The sequence below is a fragment of the Centruroides vittatus genome, unplaced genomic scaffold, assembly GCF_030686945.1.
Source record: "Centruroides vittatus isolate TY-2023 unplaced genomic scaffold, ASM3068694v2 scaffold_1782, whole genome shotgun sequence".
In the NCBI taxonomy this organism is placed as follows: domain Eukaryota; kingdom Metazoa; phylum Arthropoda; class Arachnida; order Scorpiones; family Buthidae; genus Centruroides; species Centruroides vittatus.
The window spans coordinates 595,338-615,023 of NW_027122685.1; the positions used below are offsets into that span (position 1 = coordinate 595,338).

The window sequence follows — 19,686 nt, forward strand, 5'->3', positions numbered from 1 at the left end:
TTTCAGGCAAGTTTCTACATTTCGGTCTCCAGATTTGTCTTCTATCGAGCATTTCTGGGGTGCCATTTTTGTCCACCTACAAGCGGCATTTGCAACATTTGTAGAAAAATCTGTCGCAGGATAGCATACAGTGCTTGTATGTCTCTATCTCCAACTGTATTAACCTTATTTATCCTGGCAAGAACAAATACTACAGAGTATAGTCGTTTTAACATAAGTTGACAGTTGTTAAACCAGATTAATTTTATTCGTTATTCGGTTTAGATTATTCGTAAGGAAAATAGTACAACAACAAATGGCAATTTAAAACTAATAAAACAGTCTGTCTCTACGATTGCTTCAGAAGCAGTTTAGTCCGGTTTGACAAGTGCCAATTTACATAGGAAGGACTACAGATACTTTAAAATACAGGATGCGTCCAGTTAATTATACCGAACGCCGAAACGGTAAAAGTTAAATTATAGTTTATCAACCGAGATAAATCCACTTATATTTCAATATACATAAATTCGCTTCCAAATATTCGCTTGCGTTGTTTCAGAGTCAATTTTAGATCGAAATTTTTTCATAGTTTACTGTAAGCAATTGTTTACTTATGCCTTGCTATAAATAGCGTCGCATCCGCAAAATGTTTAATTTAATTTTATTTTTTAAGAATAATGATAAAAAGTGATAAAATTTTTATTCTATTCCATTTATAAAATTCATTTTTTAAATTATTTCAAAGAAACTTCAATAAATTATCTATTTTATATTTTTTAAAAATTGCTCCTTCGATCGCATATTCCATATCGATGGAATATATGATTTATAATTAAAAGATTATAAATAATTAATAAAATATAATTAATATTTTTTTTATATTATTATTCTCGCTATCGGAGTAGATACGTATAAATTATAAATTATCGGAAGTAGAAACAGAAGCAGAAGATAAAATTTTATAGAGCCAATGCAAACTGGCAACACTTAACAACTAAGTAGCGGAGATATTGGAGTCTGTCGCGTTTTTTTTCCCGCGAGGTTTTAGTTTCTATATTTGGTTATTTTTATTTGTTTTCTTAGATAAAAAAGAAACATTTCGTTTTTATCACATTGGGACACACAGGACACACGTAAAAATGGAAGATATATTTCACTGGTGCAGAGAAGGGAATGCCTTTCAAGTTCGTGTTTGGCTAGATGACACCGAACACGATATGAATTTAGGGTAAGTGTCCGTTTCGAAATTAACTTACGAGAATATTTAAATCGACTTTTCAATGAAAAATTTTCTTATTGAATATTTTATTCTCTTCGCCGCTCATTCCATATTTGGAATTGGTTGCTGTTTCGTCACCGTTGTGGTTAGTGACGTCACGAAAGGCGTGGTCGTTGTACCATCTGTTCATTGATACTTAAAAATTATGTTGTTAAGTAAATTATTTTGTTTTAAACTGCGTAATTGATGTAAACAATTTGTAATTTTTCTAACGTATTACAATTACTAATTACCTACGAGCGGCTTTGCATTATTGCTTATTAAAAACAGTAGAATTTGTTTACACCTTGCCTATTGAGTGATTTGAATATTTTGATTACATTCTTTGGACGTATACAACGTTTAACAAGTTTTTACAATTACGTAATTAAGAATAAAGTTAAAAATAATTTAAGTACATATTTCACATAAGTATAAAGGTGTTTTTAATTTAATGCTGTTTAAATTATTACACAAATTTTTCTGTTTTTATTTATTGCTAATAAACAAGATGATTATTAAATGATAGTATAAGTTAAGAGTGGCAGTCTACTACTGCTCTGGGGTGAGATCGAATCCGGACGGGTCGAAAAACCTTGGGAAATTTTCAGAATGATGGGTGATCGGGATGCATTGGGCCCCGTCGCTCGGCTATCCCGTTGTGGACCGTAATAGATTCGTCGAAAAGGCCCGCTTAGTACTTATGGGGCAGTAAGTTTTAAAAAATATATAGCAGGGGTGGCCAACTTTTGTGCACATAAGATCTACTTTTTATCGTAAAAATGTGTCGCGATCGACTTGTTGTCATAGGCATAGTCTAAGTGGGAAGGGGGAGTGTGAAATACATACTATGTTTATAAACTGTGTTTCAGTACGAAGTGCACTCACTGCTTATGAGTCGAGTCATAACTGCATGCATACAGTTGCGTTCGGTTACAAATATAATACATTAAGTCAAGACATCGCTAGCGATCGACCAAAATTGGCTTGGCGATCGACCGGTCGATCGCGATCGACTTGTTGGCCACCCCTGATATATAGCAATTAAGTATATATGAAATGAGAGACATAAATGTAACAAATGCTGATAATGTTTCTGATAGACTGAGTGGTAACTTAAAAAAATATATTTTTAAGAAATACTATTTCGAAGCAAATAGAATTAATAGAATATAAAAAGTAAACTCAAATATTTCGGTGTTTTTCAAAATATAATAAGTTATGTAAGTTTTTTGCATAATTAACGGAATTTCTGTATTATTTGTTTTTATTAATATTGGCTGTTATATTTCTTAAAGACTATAGGAGAAATTTACATGAATTTTTAAAAGAATTGTTAGTTATCTTAAATTGAATTTAGAAAAATCAGTACTGTAACTGTACACCATTTTTGACCAGATTGAACAACCTGTTTACAACTTTAAATGACTGTTTATTTGTAAAATTGTTAAAATTTAATTCCTTAATATGATGTTACTAACCATTTAATATATATCAATACTTAACATTCTAGTGAAATTGCTATATATAAAATGAAATAAATTTATTGGTGTCTTACATAATATAACTGTATTTTTATTCTTTTATTTATTTATGTAGATAGTATTTTTTAAATGTTTTAATTCAAGGTTTTTCTATTCATTTTTTTATTATTTATAAAGAATATCTTATATGTCATAAACTTTTTATGAAATTAATGAATAAAGTGTAATGAAAAAATGACAGTATTCGTCTAAAGTTTCATAAATTATACTTCGAAAAATATCTACTTTTTCAGAGATGACCATGGATTTAGCCCTTTACATTGGGCATCGAAAGAAGGAAGGGCTAATATTGTTGAAATGTTAATTCAGAGAGGTGCTCGGATAAATGCTACAAATATGGGCGACGACACTGCGCTTCATCTTGCGTCGGCTCATGGACATAGAGATATTGTCCACATGGTATTAATTTAACTTTTACATATTTACTTTAAAAAGAAATTAATTTTCAAAATCTTTTAATGAAAATATTATTATAGTGATGCTTTTTAAATAAATTATTTTGTATTTTGTCATAAATTCTAATTATATAGTTTCATTTATTCAATACCATTTCATCTATTTAATAAAAATGTATTTAGAATTTTATCATAAATTGTTTACATTACTAATAACAAACATTTTATTTATATTTTTGTAAATAACTTCATTTAAATGTTTTTTATAGTTATTGCGTAATAAAGCAGATATTAATGCAGTTAATGAACATGGAAATACTGCCCTTCATTATGCTTGTTTTTGGAGTTATCAAGCAATTGCTGAGGTATGTATGTTTTTAAATAATTTTTTAAGTATATAAATTCTGTTCAAGTTAAAATAAGTGACATAGTTACTTTCCCATAATACAAATTTATTACATTTGAAGAAAGTAATTATTAGTATACTGCAGTTGCTAAATTTTGGGTTACCTAACTTTCATTTTGATCTTGCATCATATTCTATTTTTATATTTCAAAAGATACATGGTTAGAAAAAAAAACCAGAAATTGGCCTCCAAGATGAATAAATGTTTTTTGAATAAAGTTTTTAAAAGTTTTATATTTTGTTTATTTTGATATGGATATATATACATCACTAATTTGCTTGATAAATAAGCCAAATATTTTCTCAATTAATAAATACATAAAGTCGAGTCTGCATAAGTCGTCACCCAGATAACTGTCTAAAGTTTCATAAATTATAATTCGAAAAATATCTACTTTTTCAGAGATGACCATGGATTTAGCCCTTTACATTGGGCATCGAAAGAAGGAAGGGCTAATATTGTTGAAATGTTAATTCAGAGAGGTGCTCGGATAAATGCTACAAATATGGGCGACGACACTGCGCTTCATCTTGTGTCGGCTCATGGACATAGAGATATTGTCCACATGGACAATATCTCTATCTCTATATCCGTAACTGACACTCGTCGGTTACGTAGTCAGTTTTTTGTGGTCCCGGCCAACTTACATAGGCATTAATGTTATTAATGTTAAAAAACTCGGTTTACTCAACATCGTTTAACTCGTCACCACTGCATAAATCAACATACTTTTTCTGTTTCACACTTTTTAGACGTCTGATAAGTCGACTCTCCCCTGAAAAAATGAGTTTGCACTGTACAATAAGCTGTGTGGTGTGAACTCATTTTTCAGGGGGGAGTCGACTTATCAGACGTCTAAAAAGTGTGAAACAGAAAAAGTATGTTGATTTATGCAGTGGTGATGAGTTAAACGATGTCAAGTAAACCGAGTTTTTTAACATTAATAACATTAATGCCTATGTTAGTCGACGGGACCACAGAAAACTGACTAATTAACCTACGGCGTCGTGTTATCTGGGTGACGACTTATGTGGACTCGACTTTATGTATATATATCTACATGGGTTTTATTTAAATATGGTTCCAAGTTTTATTCATTTCTCAGACAAACATGCCATAATGCAAGACAAAGTGCAGAGAAAATTGGCATCAACTCTTCTCAAAAATGAAGCTTAATTTAAATTTAATTTGATATTTACTGTATTTGGAAAAACATAAGAATTAACCTGAAAATTTTTTATTTTAGGATCTGATAAATAATGGTGCACTTGTGTCTGTAGCAAACCGATATGGGGAAATTCCTTTGGATAAATGCAAAGGACAGCTTGCACAAAAACTTCATGGTAATCATTAAAAATTTATGAAAACAAACTAGTATGATATCTACTAATAATTAAATGTATTAATATATTTTCACTATTTATTTTTTAGTAAAAGATATAATTTTCTTTTTATAATTAGAATTAGCTGTGCAGTCGGGACAGGATCTTAAAAAGATACCATACAAAGATCAAAGTTGGATGGGAACAAAAACAAGAAGCAGTAAGTGTCAATTTTTATCAAAACACTTTTTATCATATGTTTTCATTAATTTTCGTTTCATTCATAAAATCCTGATATGATTCTGATAAAAGTATCTTAAGATGAATTACAGTCCACAGAAGTGATAACTGTTAGATAAATATAATGTTTGTAGAAATTAAAAGCATTAAAAAAACAATATAATATTATAGTATATGTAATATTACAAATCATATTACCACAGTGAAATACCTTATTTCTGAGAATTGGAGTTTAAAAAATTCTGTTTATTCACTTTTTTATGCAAAACGAAGTTTTTCCTGTTAAGATTGAATAAGTTTAGAAACAAAATACAATTATTTCAACAAATATAATAATTGAAGTTTATAACAAGTGCATGTGATTGGTTGATTATTATTGACTTAATAATTGCTTAATTCATTTTAAGTAGAAATGTAACCAATACTGAATCAATACTTACCTGATATTAGTGTATTGGAATGTTCCTGGTATATCAAAATTAGCTTATTCTATAAACTAATGTTTTGTTTTTTTCCAACAATCTGGAGACAACCAATATATTGGTGAATTGGAATGTTATATCAGTATCAGTAACTTTTACAAACTGATGCTCCAGTCTTTCTTATTTTTTTTGATAGTAACTATTGAAAGAAAAATACTCTTTCAGACAACAAATTTTGACCATAGGCATCCAATAAAGACTGGCTTAAAATAGGAATAGGGGAGGAGGGCAGGAAGTTGAACAATAATTCTTATCTGTTAGAGAAGTTTAATCTGGTTAAATTGTCAATCACCATTTATCATTATATATATTAATGTTATTAAACTTCTGTCTTATTGTTGGAATTAAGCTTATGATACCAAAAAACTATAAACTTTTTCCAAGTTTCATCTGACAAGAACCATAGTATAGTAATGAAAAAGAAACTTAAGATTGTAAATGGCATCATAAATGCAAACTGAATATCTTCACACATTTTAAAGTGTTGGCAAATTGCTTTCATAACACGACCTTTGAACTTTCACCAAACAAATGCCATAGTCTTAACCATTTTAACATCTTTGTGATGGCTAAAGTGTAACTTTTAACAAATCAGTTACTGAAAAATGCAAAAAATGTTGGAAAAGTTATACCTACTTGATAACTACAAAGCAGACAAATCCCTGTATCAATTTTTATTAGTCACTTAGATCATAAATGACGTTATAAATGTAACAATTCTGAATATATTTCCCACCCTTTGAAGTGGATAGCAAATTGCCTTCGTAACTCAACATTTGAACGAGATTTAATTAAAACAAGATTTTTACAGCTGAAAAATAAATATACGCTACGTATACTTTTTGATATATTTACATTCCTAACACAAATTTGATGTTTTCATAATCTATTGTATTCTTCACTTTATAATGACCAGATTAAAATACAATATGGCTGCCAGCATATACCTCTGAATAGAATAGTGGACAAATTTCTCAGTTCAGATGGTGTCTGCTATTCGGAAATTATACTGTAGTTGAAAATAACTTTTTGAAGCTAAAAATTTCTTTTGCAGGAGATGCAACATTATCTCGACATTCTGGCATTAACATTAATGAATTGAATCTGCAAGTTAAGTTAGCAAGCACTCCATCAGGAGAGGTAAAGTAGTTTATAATATTCCTTAATATTTTTAATCTGTATATTACTGCCTTGATTTGCAGTTTTTTTCAATTTCAGAAGGTACTTATACTTATAAGTTAAAACAATACAAATCAACATTCTTTCTATGTGTAAATTGGCAATTCTTCTTGATTAGTTTTGAAAGATTGATAATTCTCTGCTGAAACTTAAAAAAATGACAAACACAATAAAATAGTACATATAGATAATTTAAATTACTAGACAGTTTTACAAATTTATTTTCTTAAATAAATGATTATTAAAAATAAATATGCAGTAGAGCATCGATTATCCAACCCCTGATCAACCATCTCATCGGTTAACCGACCGCATTCTAGTTGACAAATTCAAATGTCTGCTAGTGATATAGTGCTACAATATTTGGCTTTGTCTTGGCTACTTTAATATTATTTTTGTTAAATTTTTGAGTGTTTTAGCTGGCAACACATCTCGACCATAACAGGGAGGCCAGTATTTAAAATAGGCGTAATTTTCTATTTTATCTTTTTTTTTTGTATTTGTATAAAATAAAGAAATGATTTTTAACGATACAATAACGACGATTATTATTTTAAAAAAATTTTGTTTGGATTAACATTGATGAAAATTCAACGTGAAGTAGGTTAATAGTAATATACTAATTACATAGGATATACTGTACTAATATACTATACTAATAATGTATTTTTTCATACTTTTTCTGTTATCCATTTTTTCAGTTATCCGAACAACCCCAGTCCCCAATTGAGTCGGGTAATCGATGCTCTACTGTATTCTGTTTTTGTCAAATTATTCTTTCTGTCAGATATTTATAAAATAAGCTAATTTCACAAACATAACATGTTTTGAAGATGTCAAGTCTGAGTAGCTGACCTCAAATCTCAATATTTAATGGTAACGCACCTTGTGTTAAAGGTAAATGATACCGTGTGGACCTGATAGAAAGTGATAATGCTCTTAGTATGTTAAATTAACAGTTTTATTGACTAAATAGGTTTATAGAGTATACATGACAGGTTTTTAGGGACCTAATATTAAATAAATTTTTATTGTAATGAGTTATCATGATGATAAAATAGATCTTACTGTATGTTTCAAAATATAAACTGAAATTACACAACTGATATTTCAGTTATTTATGTTATAAAAGAGTATAAGTAATAATAATGTAAAGATTCTAAAGTGTTACAAATATTTAAGTCAATGGCGCTTTTATGAGTTGAAATGAATTCGAGAGAATAAAGTTAAGAATCATTTATTATGTAAAAACTTATAAGGAGATTAATTATAAGATATTTTAATTTTGTATTAAGTTCTTTCAAATATTAATTTTTTCAGACTTGGAGAGGAACTTGGCAAGGTAATGATATAGTTGCAAAAGTTTTAAGATTGCGGGAAGTCACAAATAGAGTATCAAGAGATTTTAATGATGAATATCCTCGGTTAAGAATTTTTTCCCATCCGAATGTTTTGCCAGTAATTGGATGTTGTAATAGCCCTCCAAATTTAATTGTTATTAATCAATATATGCCATATGGTTCACTGTATACAATATTACATGAAGGAACAGGTAATTTGTTTATTATAAAATAAGTGTATTATTTAGAAAAAGTAATAATTTAATAATGTTTTATTTTTTCAGGAATTGTTGTAGATACAGCACAAGCTTTGAAATTTGCCATTGATATAGCAAGAGGCATGGCATTTCTTCATTGTTTGGAACCTCTTGTTCCTAGACTTTATCTTAGTAGTAAACACATAATGGTTTGTCCACATTTTATGATTTTTATTAAATTAGAACATTTAAATATGCATTATTTATCATTTAAAGTAATATTTTTCTTTTTCTAAATAAATATTTTTATTTTTAAATATACCATTATGCAGTTCCTTAAACTTAAATTTGTATATAAGTAGGCACATAAAGATTATCATTTTTATTCTTCAGATTGACGATGATTTAATAGTTAGAATTAATATGGCAGATGCAAAATTTTCTTTTCAAGAAAAAGGAAAGATGTACAGTCCTGCATGGATTGCACCAGAAGGTAATTTAAAAACACATAATGATAAAAATAATTTTAATTTATATTACATATAATATATACTACCTCATAATTTAATAGCATTATATAAATAGCATTAATTTAATTAGTCTATATCGGGGGTGGCCAACAAGTCGATCGCCAAGCCAATTTTGGTCGATCGCTTGCAATGTCTTGACTTAGGGTACGTTTGTTAAGTCGAACGAGTTAAACATGTTAGTAACGAATCATTCGAAAAGTAGTAGTCTCGCTCAGTGCGCATGCTCTGCGGTGATGACGTATCGAACGAAACTCTAACGAAGCTCACGAAGGGAAGAGTTAGTTTTCTTCGTTAAGAAAATGGCGCCCGACGATATCGATGTTTCTAGATCTACTCGAGTATTTAAATTGTGAATTAAAACATGAAATGATTGAAATAACTGTCCATCCGAAGCAACCTAAGAAAAATATTTTGGATAAGGCTGCACTAGCAACATTCATATCTTCGATTTTAGAAACAGCCATTTAGTTATAACGAATCGTTTGAAAAAGTCTAACAAAACAAGAATAACGATGACATCATTCTCGTTTAACTCGTTTGACTTAACGAACGTACCTTTAATGTATTATATTTGTAACTGAATGCAATGTTATGACTCGACTCATAAGCAGTACACTTCGTACTGAAACACAGTGTATAAACATAGTATATATTTCACACTTCCCCCTCCCCACTTAGACTATGCCTATGACAACAAGTCAATCGCGACACATTTTTACAATAAAAAGTAGATCTTATGTGCACAAAAGTTGCCCACCCCTGGTCTATATAACCTGATATTTTACTTTTAAAAACTTTATCAACTTTTTTATATAATGCAGATAATTTTAAGTAGTTATAATTTTCATTAGACATTAAATGTTTGTAGGATAAGATCACTATCTTCAGACTTTTAATTACAATATATCAGTTCAGTTAGATAAGAATTTATTAGTCTTCCTTCCAAAATGAATTAATCAACTAGATGACTTTTTTCAATAATTTATTAGTATTCTTTGATTAATTTGGGTTTCCTCATCTATATTAACTAAATCCGTTTCTGGTATCTGGCAAAAAGTCTCATATATTGCTGGTATCTGGCAAAAAATCTCAAATCAAAATAAATTAATTTGTTGTTTTGTGTAAGCTTGTTGTTTGTGCTGTTTCTTGGATTATAGTCAAATAAATTCTAAGGTGGTTCAGTTTCAGTTATCCTAATATTCAAACTATTTAAATCTAAATATTCTAATGAAATTTCACAGACTAGTGAGGAATTCCAACAGTTTAAATGAAACATTCAAAATTTATTTGATGCAGATTAAATTAAAATTAAAATTTTTTTTAATACATTTAGTTTTTCTGTTAATGAATAAAAACTAATCCAAATCAAAACTTACACTGCTTATTTAAGAGAAACCAGAAATATATTTAATTAAATACTATTTCAATCTGTTTATCTCAAAATTTGATGGTGAGATTTATAAAAAAAACTGCAACATTTCATCTCTTCACTGGCATATACAACTCTAGCCTTATCTTCGAAAAGAGAACAATTTGCATAATCCCATGGCTCACACACAAAGCACATGCATGCTAAAAAACCAGCACTATGACAAAAATGAAGAAAGATTCAATCCCTAACACTCATACGAAATTTTTGTTTGATAAAATTATATCATCAGATTAGAGAAAAGAATTTATTCACCTTGAAATCAAATACAGTTGAACCTGTCTATATTGAACATTACATAAACAAGAAAAAATATAAGATAGACAGGTTTTGAGATATATTGAGATTGATTGGAGATATGGTATTTTATTAATACAATAGCAAGTACAGTATATACCTGTATAAACAAAACATTTTTCACATATCTTAACAGAAATAGTTTGTCAGTAGTTTCTGATGTACTTTCTTCAGCCAATGAGACACAAGCCAAACTTGTAGCCAATCAGAGAAAAGCAGTATTAATTAATTGCAACTGTGTACTATATTGAAAGAGATGTTTCACAACTACAGTTTATACTATCAAAATTTAGTTGCTGAGCTTTGAAATTGTAATTAACTCTTTAGTCCATAATTTGAGATATAAAGGTTTTGGGAGAAAATCATTTGAGATAAACGTGGAAAATATATTGAATGTAGGCTGAAAATGCAGGGAAAGAAATAAATTTTGAGATAAACAGATTAAAAAGTGTTTAATTAGTTATATTTCTGGTTTCTCTTAAATAAGCAATGTATGTTTTGATTTGGATTAGTTTTTATTTATTAACTAGCTGACCTGGCCACGCGTTGTTGTGGCTCAAAATGTATCTTTTATAAATGTGTAACACTTCCCCGTGGGGGGAATTTCAAAAAATCCCTTCTTAGTGTACAGTACATTCGGAGCCAGGATGTACATTAATTTGTACCTTTTAATAAAACTGAACTGAACTGAAACTGTACAGTACATTCTCTTGACATACCCTATTAAAACACAATCAAAAACGCGTTTAAAATAGTATAATAAAAGCAGAGTTCTTCACAGTAAGCCTTAATCCTGTCCCTCTCCCCGCTGGGGAATATCGAAAAATTCCTTTTTAGTGTATATTCTGTTGACGTACCGTATTAAAACGCAATTAAAATGCAAAAAACCACATGTAAAATAGTATAAATAGAAGCTGAGTTCTTCACAGTAAGCCTTAATCCCGTCCCTCTCCCTGCTGGGGAATATCGAAAAATTCCTTTTTAGTGTATATTCTATTGACGTACCCTATTAAAACGCAATTAAAAACCCAAAAAACCGCATCTAAAATAGTATAACAGAAGCCAAGTTCTTCACAGTAAGCCATGATCCTGTCCATCTCACCCCCCAGGGGGGATTTCGACATGTATATTATATAAAAACACGTGTGTATTTGAATGCAACGTTGTGTCAAAATTTCAAAGGAATCGGTAGGAACAAACAAACGTTATATTTTATTTATATAGATAGATAGAAAATGATCTGCTTTAGTTAATTCTCACAGAGAAGCATAATGCCTCACAGAAAAGCAAACTTAGGTCGTCGGAAGTTAGCGCCATCTGTTGGACATAAAAGCCTTAATCCATATATAAATATATTTTTGAAAGGGGGGAAATGGTGGTCTTTACATGTGCCAGAAACCTTCGCGGGAGTGTATTAAACAACTTCCCGAAGTTTCGTGGCAATCGGATAAATGGTGTGGTAGTGCATGAAGGACAAACACACACACACACACACACACACAGACATACATTCATTTTTATATATATAGATAACAGTTCACAAATACATATATAAAGATATTTTTGGAAGGGGGGAAATGTTGGTCTTCACATATGCCAGAAACCTTTGTGGGAGTGTATTAAACAACTTCCCAAAGTTTCATGGCAATCGGATAAATGGTGTAGTAATGCATGAAGGACAGACAGACAGACAGACAGACAGACATATTCGTTTTTATATATATAGATAACACTTCCCCCGTGAGGGAAATTTCAAAAAATCCCTTCTTAGTGTATATTCTGTTGACGTACCCTATTAAAACGCAATCAAACACACGTCTAAAATAGTATAATAAAAGCCGAGTTCTTCACAGTAAGCCTTAATCCTGTCCCTCTCCCTCGCAAGGGAATATCGAAAAATCCCTTTTTAGTGTATATTCTGTTGACGTACCCTATTAAAACGCAATCAAACACACGTCTAAAATAGTATAATAAAAGCCGAGTTCTTCACAGTAAGCCTTAATCCTGTCCCTCTCCCTCGCAAGGGAATATCGAAAAATCCCTTTTTAGTGTATATTCTGTTGACGTACCCTATTAAAACGCAATCAAACACACGTCTAAAATAGTATAATAAAAGCCGAGTTCTTCACAGTAAGCCTTAATCCTGTCCCTCTCCCTCGCAAGGGAATATCGAAAAATCCCTTTTTAGTGTATATTCTGTTGACGTACCCTATTAAAACGCAATCAAACACACGTCTAAAATAGTATAATAAAAGCCGAGTTCTTCACAGTAAGCCTTAATCCTGTCCCTCTCCCTCGCAAGGGAATATCGAAAAATCCCTTTTTAGTGTATATTCTGTTGACGTACCCTATTAAAACGCAATCAAACACACGTCTAAAATAGTATAATAAAAGCCGAGTTCTTCACAGTAAGCCTTAATCCTGTCCCTCTCCCTCGCAAGGAAATATCGAAAAATCTCTTTTTAGTGTATATTCTGTTGACGTAACCTATTAAAACGCAATCAAAAACACGCATGCTAAAATAGTATAAATAGAAGCCGAGTTCTTCACAGTAAGCCTTAATCCTGTCCCTCTCCCCCCAGTGGGGGAATTTCGACATGTATATTATATAAAAACACGTGCGTATTCGAATGCAACGTGGTGTCAAAATTTCAAAGGAATCGGTAGGAACAAACGAACGTTATATTTTATTTATATAGATAGATAGAAAATGATCTGGTTTAGTCCGTTCTCACAGAAAAACAATGCCTCACAGAGAAGCAAACTTAGGTCGTCGGAAGTTAGCGCCATCTGTTGGACATAAAAGCTTTAATCCATATATAAATATATTTTTGAAAGGGGGAAAATGGTGGTTTTCACATATGCCAGAAACCTTTGTGGGAGTGTATTAAACAACTTCCCAAAGTTTCATGGCAATCGGATAAATGGTATGGTAATGCATGAAGGACAAACACACACACACACACACACACACACACACACAGACATACATTCATTTTTATATATATAGATAGAAAAACTAAATGTATTTAAAAATTTTAAATTTTAATTTAATCTGCAAAAATAATTTGCTAATTAAATTTAAATGTGTGATAAATGTTATCATTATTTTTCTAAATCCATCTTAATTTTATCATTATAGAAATTTGTTTTTGGCAATTCAAAGGAAGCCTTGCTACAGAAAATATAAAACTTAGTATTATTAAAGTCTGCCTCAGGTTTAGTTGAGAGTGACATTACAAAATAAAATGAATAGCCAAAGCCATAACTGCTTACTGTGTTTATTATTCCACCATCTGGAAAAGCCTAATAGTCTTATAATTCTTAGTTTAAAAGTATTTTCTAAATACTAACCTAATTTTATAACAATTTGGTTTGTTTCTATTGAAATTTACTGCAATGAAAAGGATTTTATTCAATGATGACAAGTTTGCTTAATGTTTATGGGAAATTTTTGATTTTTAACAGCTCCATGTCTGAGTCAATAGATTCTTTTGTAATGTTAATGATTAAAGAAGGTTGCTCTTGATCCAGTCAACAATCAGTCATCCAGAATTTTTCTTCAATAGTTTGTATGTAATAAACACAATCCTTCCATATTTTAGGCATAACAGGATTTATTCTTTCTTCTAAAAGTGTTTTCACGTCAACAGTTTTTTAGGTTGTATTCCAATAAACTGCATATCCTTTAATATAACTCTGTATTAGTTCAATTAGATTCAGCTCAATGGTAGGGTGGGATTCTCAGGAAAATGTGAACAGTTTCAGCAGCAGTTTTGTCAATTTGATAGCCATGTCAATGAGCATGAACAATTTCTAACAGTTCAGGTTTTATCATTCTGACTGCCAATCAACATTTTTGCTGTTAAGCCAAGATTTTTTATACTTAAAACAATTAAAAGACAGTCGTTCCAAAAATTAGACGATTACCATTATTATTTTCCTTTAGTGTTCCAGAACCAAGAATCAGACAGCCAGACCTTTCTTTGTAGGCTACGTAGCTGCCCTTTCTAAAAAGAGTTCTATAAAAATACACAGAAAACCAATTAAAATCAAGTAAATTTCTTAAAATCGGAATGGTTGATCTTACGACATCTTGTGATGATTCATCCATATCTATTCGGGATTTCGACTCCTTTTATCTGCTGAGGATTAGTGCTGACAAATGCAGATTACATCGGAATGTACCTCTAGTGATGAATTTTAACAATATTTTCGTTTTCATTTTCGTCCAATGAATAAATATTTTTTTAAAACAATTAAAATGGTGATTGTCTAATTTTTTGAACGACTGTCTTTTAATTGTTTTAAAAAACTATTTATTCGTCGGACGAAAATGAAAACGGATCTTTTATATTGTTTATTCCGTGAACTTGTGGACCTTTTTTCTTCTTTAACTGAATAGTGTGAGGCATTATATAAAACTATGATACTGGAAGAATTAAATTTAGGCAAAATGTCAAGAAACCATACTTCAAAATATTGTGTTAATTTTTCATGATATTCTATTATCTTTTTTAAAAATGCGTAAGGTACTTCAACTAAACGGTATTTATTTCCAGTGTGTAAAAAAGGTTATTCTCCATCTCCAAAATATTTTAATCCCATAGACAGGTCTTTAAGCAAAGTATCTTTTGCCAAAGTTACTGTTTTATTCTGCTTAGTATGGTGTAAACAAAAAAACTCATTTATCAAATTCTTTTAGCTTAATGATGTACCTAATAAGTCAGAAGTTACTATGCATTTAATAACGATTAAAATTTTGAAAAACAAATTAATCTGGGAACTCCTCCTTTACAATGGATGAATTGAGACCTTTTATAGCTGTATTTAAGAAAAGACTTTTTAGAATTGCTGTGAGATTGGTCTACCAATAATTTTTGGATTACGGAGACTAAAATCGTAGTAATATTTATGTATTAAAGACTTTTTAGTTTTTTTGGATCAAGAAAAGATTTTTTTCTAAACATTAGTTTATCATATTTTTCCATTAAATATATAATAAATTAAAGTTAATAAAAAAGCTATCTTTTGATAAAAAAGTTTAAAAAATATACTTTTTAAATCAATGGAAACTTTACAGTTTATGTATTATATTGTAACACGTTATAACATTTAAGTATTCAATATTAAGCTGTTTATAAGGCATTCTTTATATGTACAATTAAAGTTTAATAAATTTTGCCTGTAGATTTAGTTGAAATTTTAGTTATGGAAATAATCTAAAATGATGATAGTGCGATTTTTATAATTGAATGAAATGACTAGTTAAATGTTTAGAAATGTTGATTGATTTTTTCCAAATTTCAAGATAAAAGGATGATGATACTGTTTTTAATGGAGTTTTATTTTTTGTATTGGCTAAATATTTTAAGATAAAAGATATTGAGATAAAATAAATAAGGTTATTTTTTCACGTTTTCCCTGCTTGTGAATAGCAAAATAAAAACATTTAATAAATAATTCTTGAAACGGCTTCATTTTTTGGATGGGGTATTTCCAAGATAAAGAAATTTGTTAAATTTAAATTTAATTTGTATACTAGTACTTCTTATATATTAACAGGACTTATTATACTGGAAAATATGGATGCAGATATTTAGTCTTACAGATCAAAAATAATGTGTTTTATTTAGTTCACAGGTGAACTAAGTAAAACACATTATTTTTGATCTGTAAGACTAAATATCTGCATCCATATTTTCCAGTATAATAAGTCCTGTTAATATATAAGAAGTACTAGTATACAAATTAAATTTAAATTTAGATAAAAAGGACACAAAGGTGTAATAATTAAAGAAATTTGTATTTAAGTAGAAACTTTAACAGAGTTATTTTAACTTAGTAATTACAATGTTTTGGAAGTTGCTATGCAGGTGCTAATAAGATGAAATAAAAGTTATTCCCCATTAAAAAAGTTTGATAAGGGACATTTTTATTAATTTAATTGAACATTATATAGGACTATAATAATTTTATTTATATTTAGCATTGCAAAAGAAACAAGAAGATATAAATTCCAAAGCAGCTGATATGTGGAGTTATGCTATATTATTATGGGAATTAGCCACTAGAGAAGTGCCTTTTTCAGATTTGTCTCCGATGGAAATGGGATTGAAAGTAATTGAAAATTGTTACATGATTATTAATTATCCTAAAATTTAAAAATAACATCATCTTAATAAATTAAATTATTTCTTTTTATTACAGATTGCATTAGAAGGCTTGCGTATAACAGTTCCTCCTGGAATTTCTCAGCACATGGCTCGACTCATTCGCATTTGCATGAATGAAGATCCAGGAAAGAGACCATCATTTGACATGATTTTGCCCATTTTAGAAAAAATGAAACAATAAATAGATGCCAAAGATAACTGATAATTTATCCTAACAATAACTATTTTTTTTTTTTTTTAAATACTGCTTAGAAATTTAATATGTAACATTCTGACATTATTTACATTGATTTTATAATTTATAACTTTTATGTTATTTATAACTTTATATTTAATTTCAACTTATTCAAAGTAATCATGTTGAAGTACTTTGACTTTAACAAAGGTGCTAATTACAAATTTATAATGCATACTTTACATACATTCTGTTTCTTACATATATATATTGTACATCAGAGCTTAAAGCTTAAAGCTTTCACTTAGGTTCTACTTTTTACAAATATAGATTAAAAAAAAAGACTTTTTTAAATAACAACTGTAATAAATGTAAAGTATTATATTTATTTCAGTTGTCAATGATTTATTTAAGACAAAAATTATTCTAATAGTAATAATTATGCCAAATTTATATATATTGCATAATTTTTTCTATATAGGTCTTTCATAAAACATGTTCCATGAATCAAATTGTTTCTAATTTGTTCTTGAAATAACTTATATATATTACAATTGTTAAGTTTATGTAAAGTAGACTTAAATACTAACTATAAACTAAAAATAGTTATTAAGAATGATGATAATCTATCTTGTTACTGTTTCCTATATATGAATAACACTATATCAAGACATATCTGGTTAAATTCGTAGAATATTGGAGAGAAAATTGCTTACTTTTTAGAATAGAATTATTTATTTTTAATTAAAAAATAATTTTATTATAAGCTTGCAAAACATCTTAAAAATTTTTCTACATTTGTTTGTTTTGAATTTTATTATTTATATCTTGCCATTATTTAGATGAAACTTTTGTCATATATTAATATGAAATTTTTATGCAGCTGGTTTGTTAGCATTTTTCTAATCAATATTCCTATTAGTTTCTTTCTTTAGTTTTTTGTTGTAATGTTAACAATCAGCTGGAATATTCATTTTGTTAATATTCATCTAGGAAAATTCTAAATTAACTAATAGTATTATTGTATAAATTGTATAAAGTAATTTCCAGAACTATTGATATTATTTTTATTTCTTTGATATATATTAATCTAGAGTTTTTAGTATGAGAAATATGCACATTTTCAAAATATTTCTTTTGTTTTAATATAATAATCATCTGTCCTTTTGATATATTAACAAAAAATATCACATTATCTTCATCATTATCATTTTAAAACTATACAAATCATGCATCTAACACTACATTGTTTCATTATTCACTAAATATATTTCATGAAAGATATCCCGTTGTATTCTATAAAAATATATTTTGAAAAATTAACATTGAATGTCCAACATTTACTATTACCCCTATGCAAATCTAGCTATATTGTCTTAAAAAGTTTAGAATATTTTAAATATTGCTATATATAATAATTTATTTATTTTCTATTTCATTAATTTTTGTAACTTAGAATATATAAAATATGTATATCAATAATATTACAAGATTGTTTTTAATGCATTAATGTGCCATGCTAAAAAATTGAAATTGTCGCTTGTTTCTATCAAGCTGATTTACAGAAACTAAAATAATCAAATAATATTTCAACATATATAATATATACATTAGCTTCATTTAAATGCTCAGCTGAAATCAGCTTTATTAATTCAGTTGAAAGGTTTTTCGGAATTATTTAGTTAATTTTTCACCGAATTCATTAAAAATATTATGTAAAAGATTTTGATTATTTTACAATAATTTCTAACTTAATTTACTGATGAATTGTTCATTTTTATATATAAATACTTTACTGATTTTTAAAATGCTTATATTGGTTATCTTCTCATTTATTATGTTAGAATCATTTCTTTATTTTAGTTTAACACAATCAAAACAGGAAGAGAGTTTAAATCATATAGAAAACACATCCGACAAATTTTCGACAATATTTCTCTTCTGCAACAAATGTTTTCGACTCCCTTGATAATCCTGACTTGGGTCTGTCAAAGATTCTAAATTTCCATTTCTAAATAGGAATGTCAGCTTGTTTGAGCTTAAAATGTTTGTTGAGAAAGAAAAAATTTGCTGAAAAAGCGCTCAAAGATGTGGTTTTTTATATGAATCATTTCTTTATTATTTGCAAATATTGTTTTTAGAATTTATATTTTGAATGCTAGCAGTTTAAGTGATATTTGTGCCATATATAAATATAACAAATATGTTGTATCTATGTATACCGAATAATGTTAACGATCTAAAATTTATTGTTACTATAAACCTATTGCTAAATAAGTATATATATATATTTTTGTATTAAGGAATAAGGTTAACTAACAAGCACTTGTATCAAACAGCCAAGATTTGCAATTGTACATAACTTTTAAAGAATTTTAAACAAAGAATCTCTAATTTTCAGATACTCAAATATTAACTACAATAATATATTTTCCTAACTATGAAATTTAATGTGATTATTGGCTCCTATGCAATGAAAAAAGAGCTTATTTTCAAATAAAATAATCGTAGAGTTTTGAAATTATATAATATACTAAGATTTGTCTTAAATGTATTAATTAAAATGTTTTATTTTAATTAATTTTAGTGTTGTTTATTTTAAAAAAAGAATGATTTTTATATAACATTTACGTCACAGATAAACGTCTTTAGACTATTCTTGATTAACAGTGTGTGACAAGAACACTTGAATAGTGGGAGTTTAAAAGGTAGCCATTCAAGTATGAGTCCTAT

At 28.6% G+C, this 19,686-nt stretch overlaps 1 protein-coding gene across 1 annotated transcript; it reads left to right on the top strand.

Annotated features, from left to right (window-relative positions):
- Window positions 1-975: 975 nt before the first annotated feature.
- On the top strand, window positions 976-19,534 carry Ilk (integrin linked kinase). Its single transcript, XM_067285156.1, has 11 exons — window positions 976-1,210; window positions 3,018-3,183; window positions 3,449-3,544; window positions 4,833-4,929; window positions 5,048-5,128; window positions 6,685-6,770; window positions 8,130-8,361; window positions 8,434-8,555; window positions 8,740-8,839; window positions 16,592-16,722; window positions 16,813-19,534. The coding sequence occupies exons 1-11, from the start codon at window positions 1,122-1,124 to the stop codon at window positions 16,957-16,959; spliced, it is 1,347 nt and encodes a 448-aa protein (XP_067141257.1). The 5' UTR covers window positions 976-1,121; the 3' UTR covers window positions 16,960-19,534.
- The last annotated feature ends 152 nt before the right edge of the window (window positions 19,535-19,686 follow it).

Bases quoted from the DNA above. Each gene is read 5' to 3' on its own strand.
- Ilk (XM_067285156.1), top strand. From the start codon at position 1,122: ATGGAAGATATATTTCACTGGTGCAGAGAAGGGAATGCCTTTCAAGTT. The intron at 6,771-8,129 runs GTAAAGTAGTTT...TAATTTTTTCAG, and splicing joins CAAGCACTCCATCAGGAGAG to ACTTGGAGAGGAACTTGGCA. The intron at 8,556-8,739 runs GTTTGTCCACAT...TTTATTCTTCAG, and splicing joins TTAGTAGTAAACACATAATG to ATTGACGATGATTTAATAGT.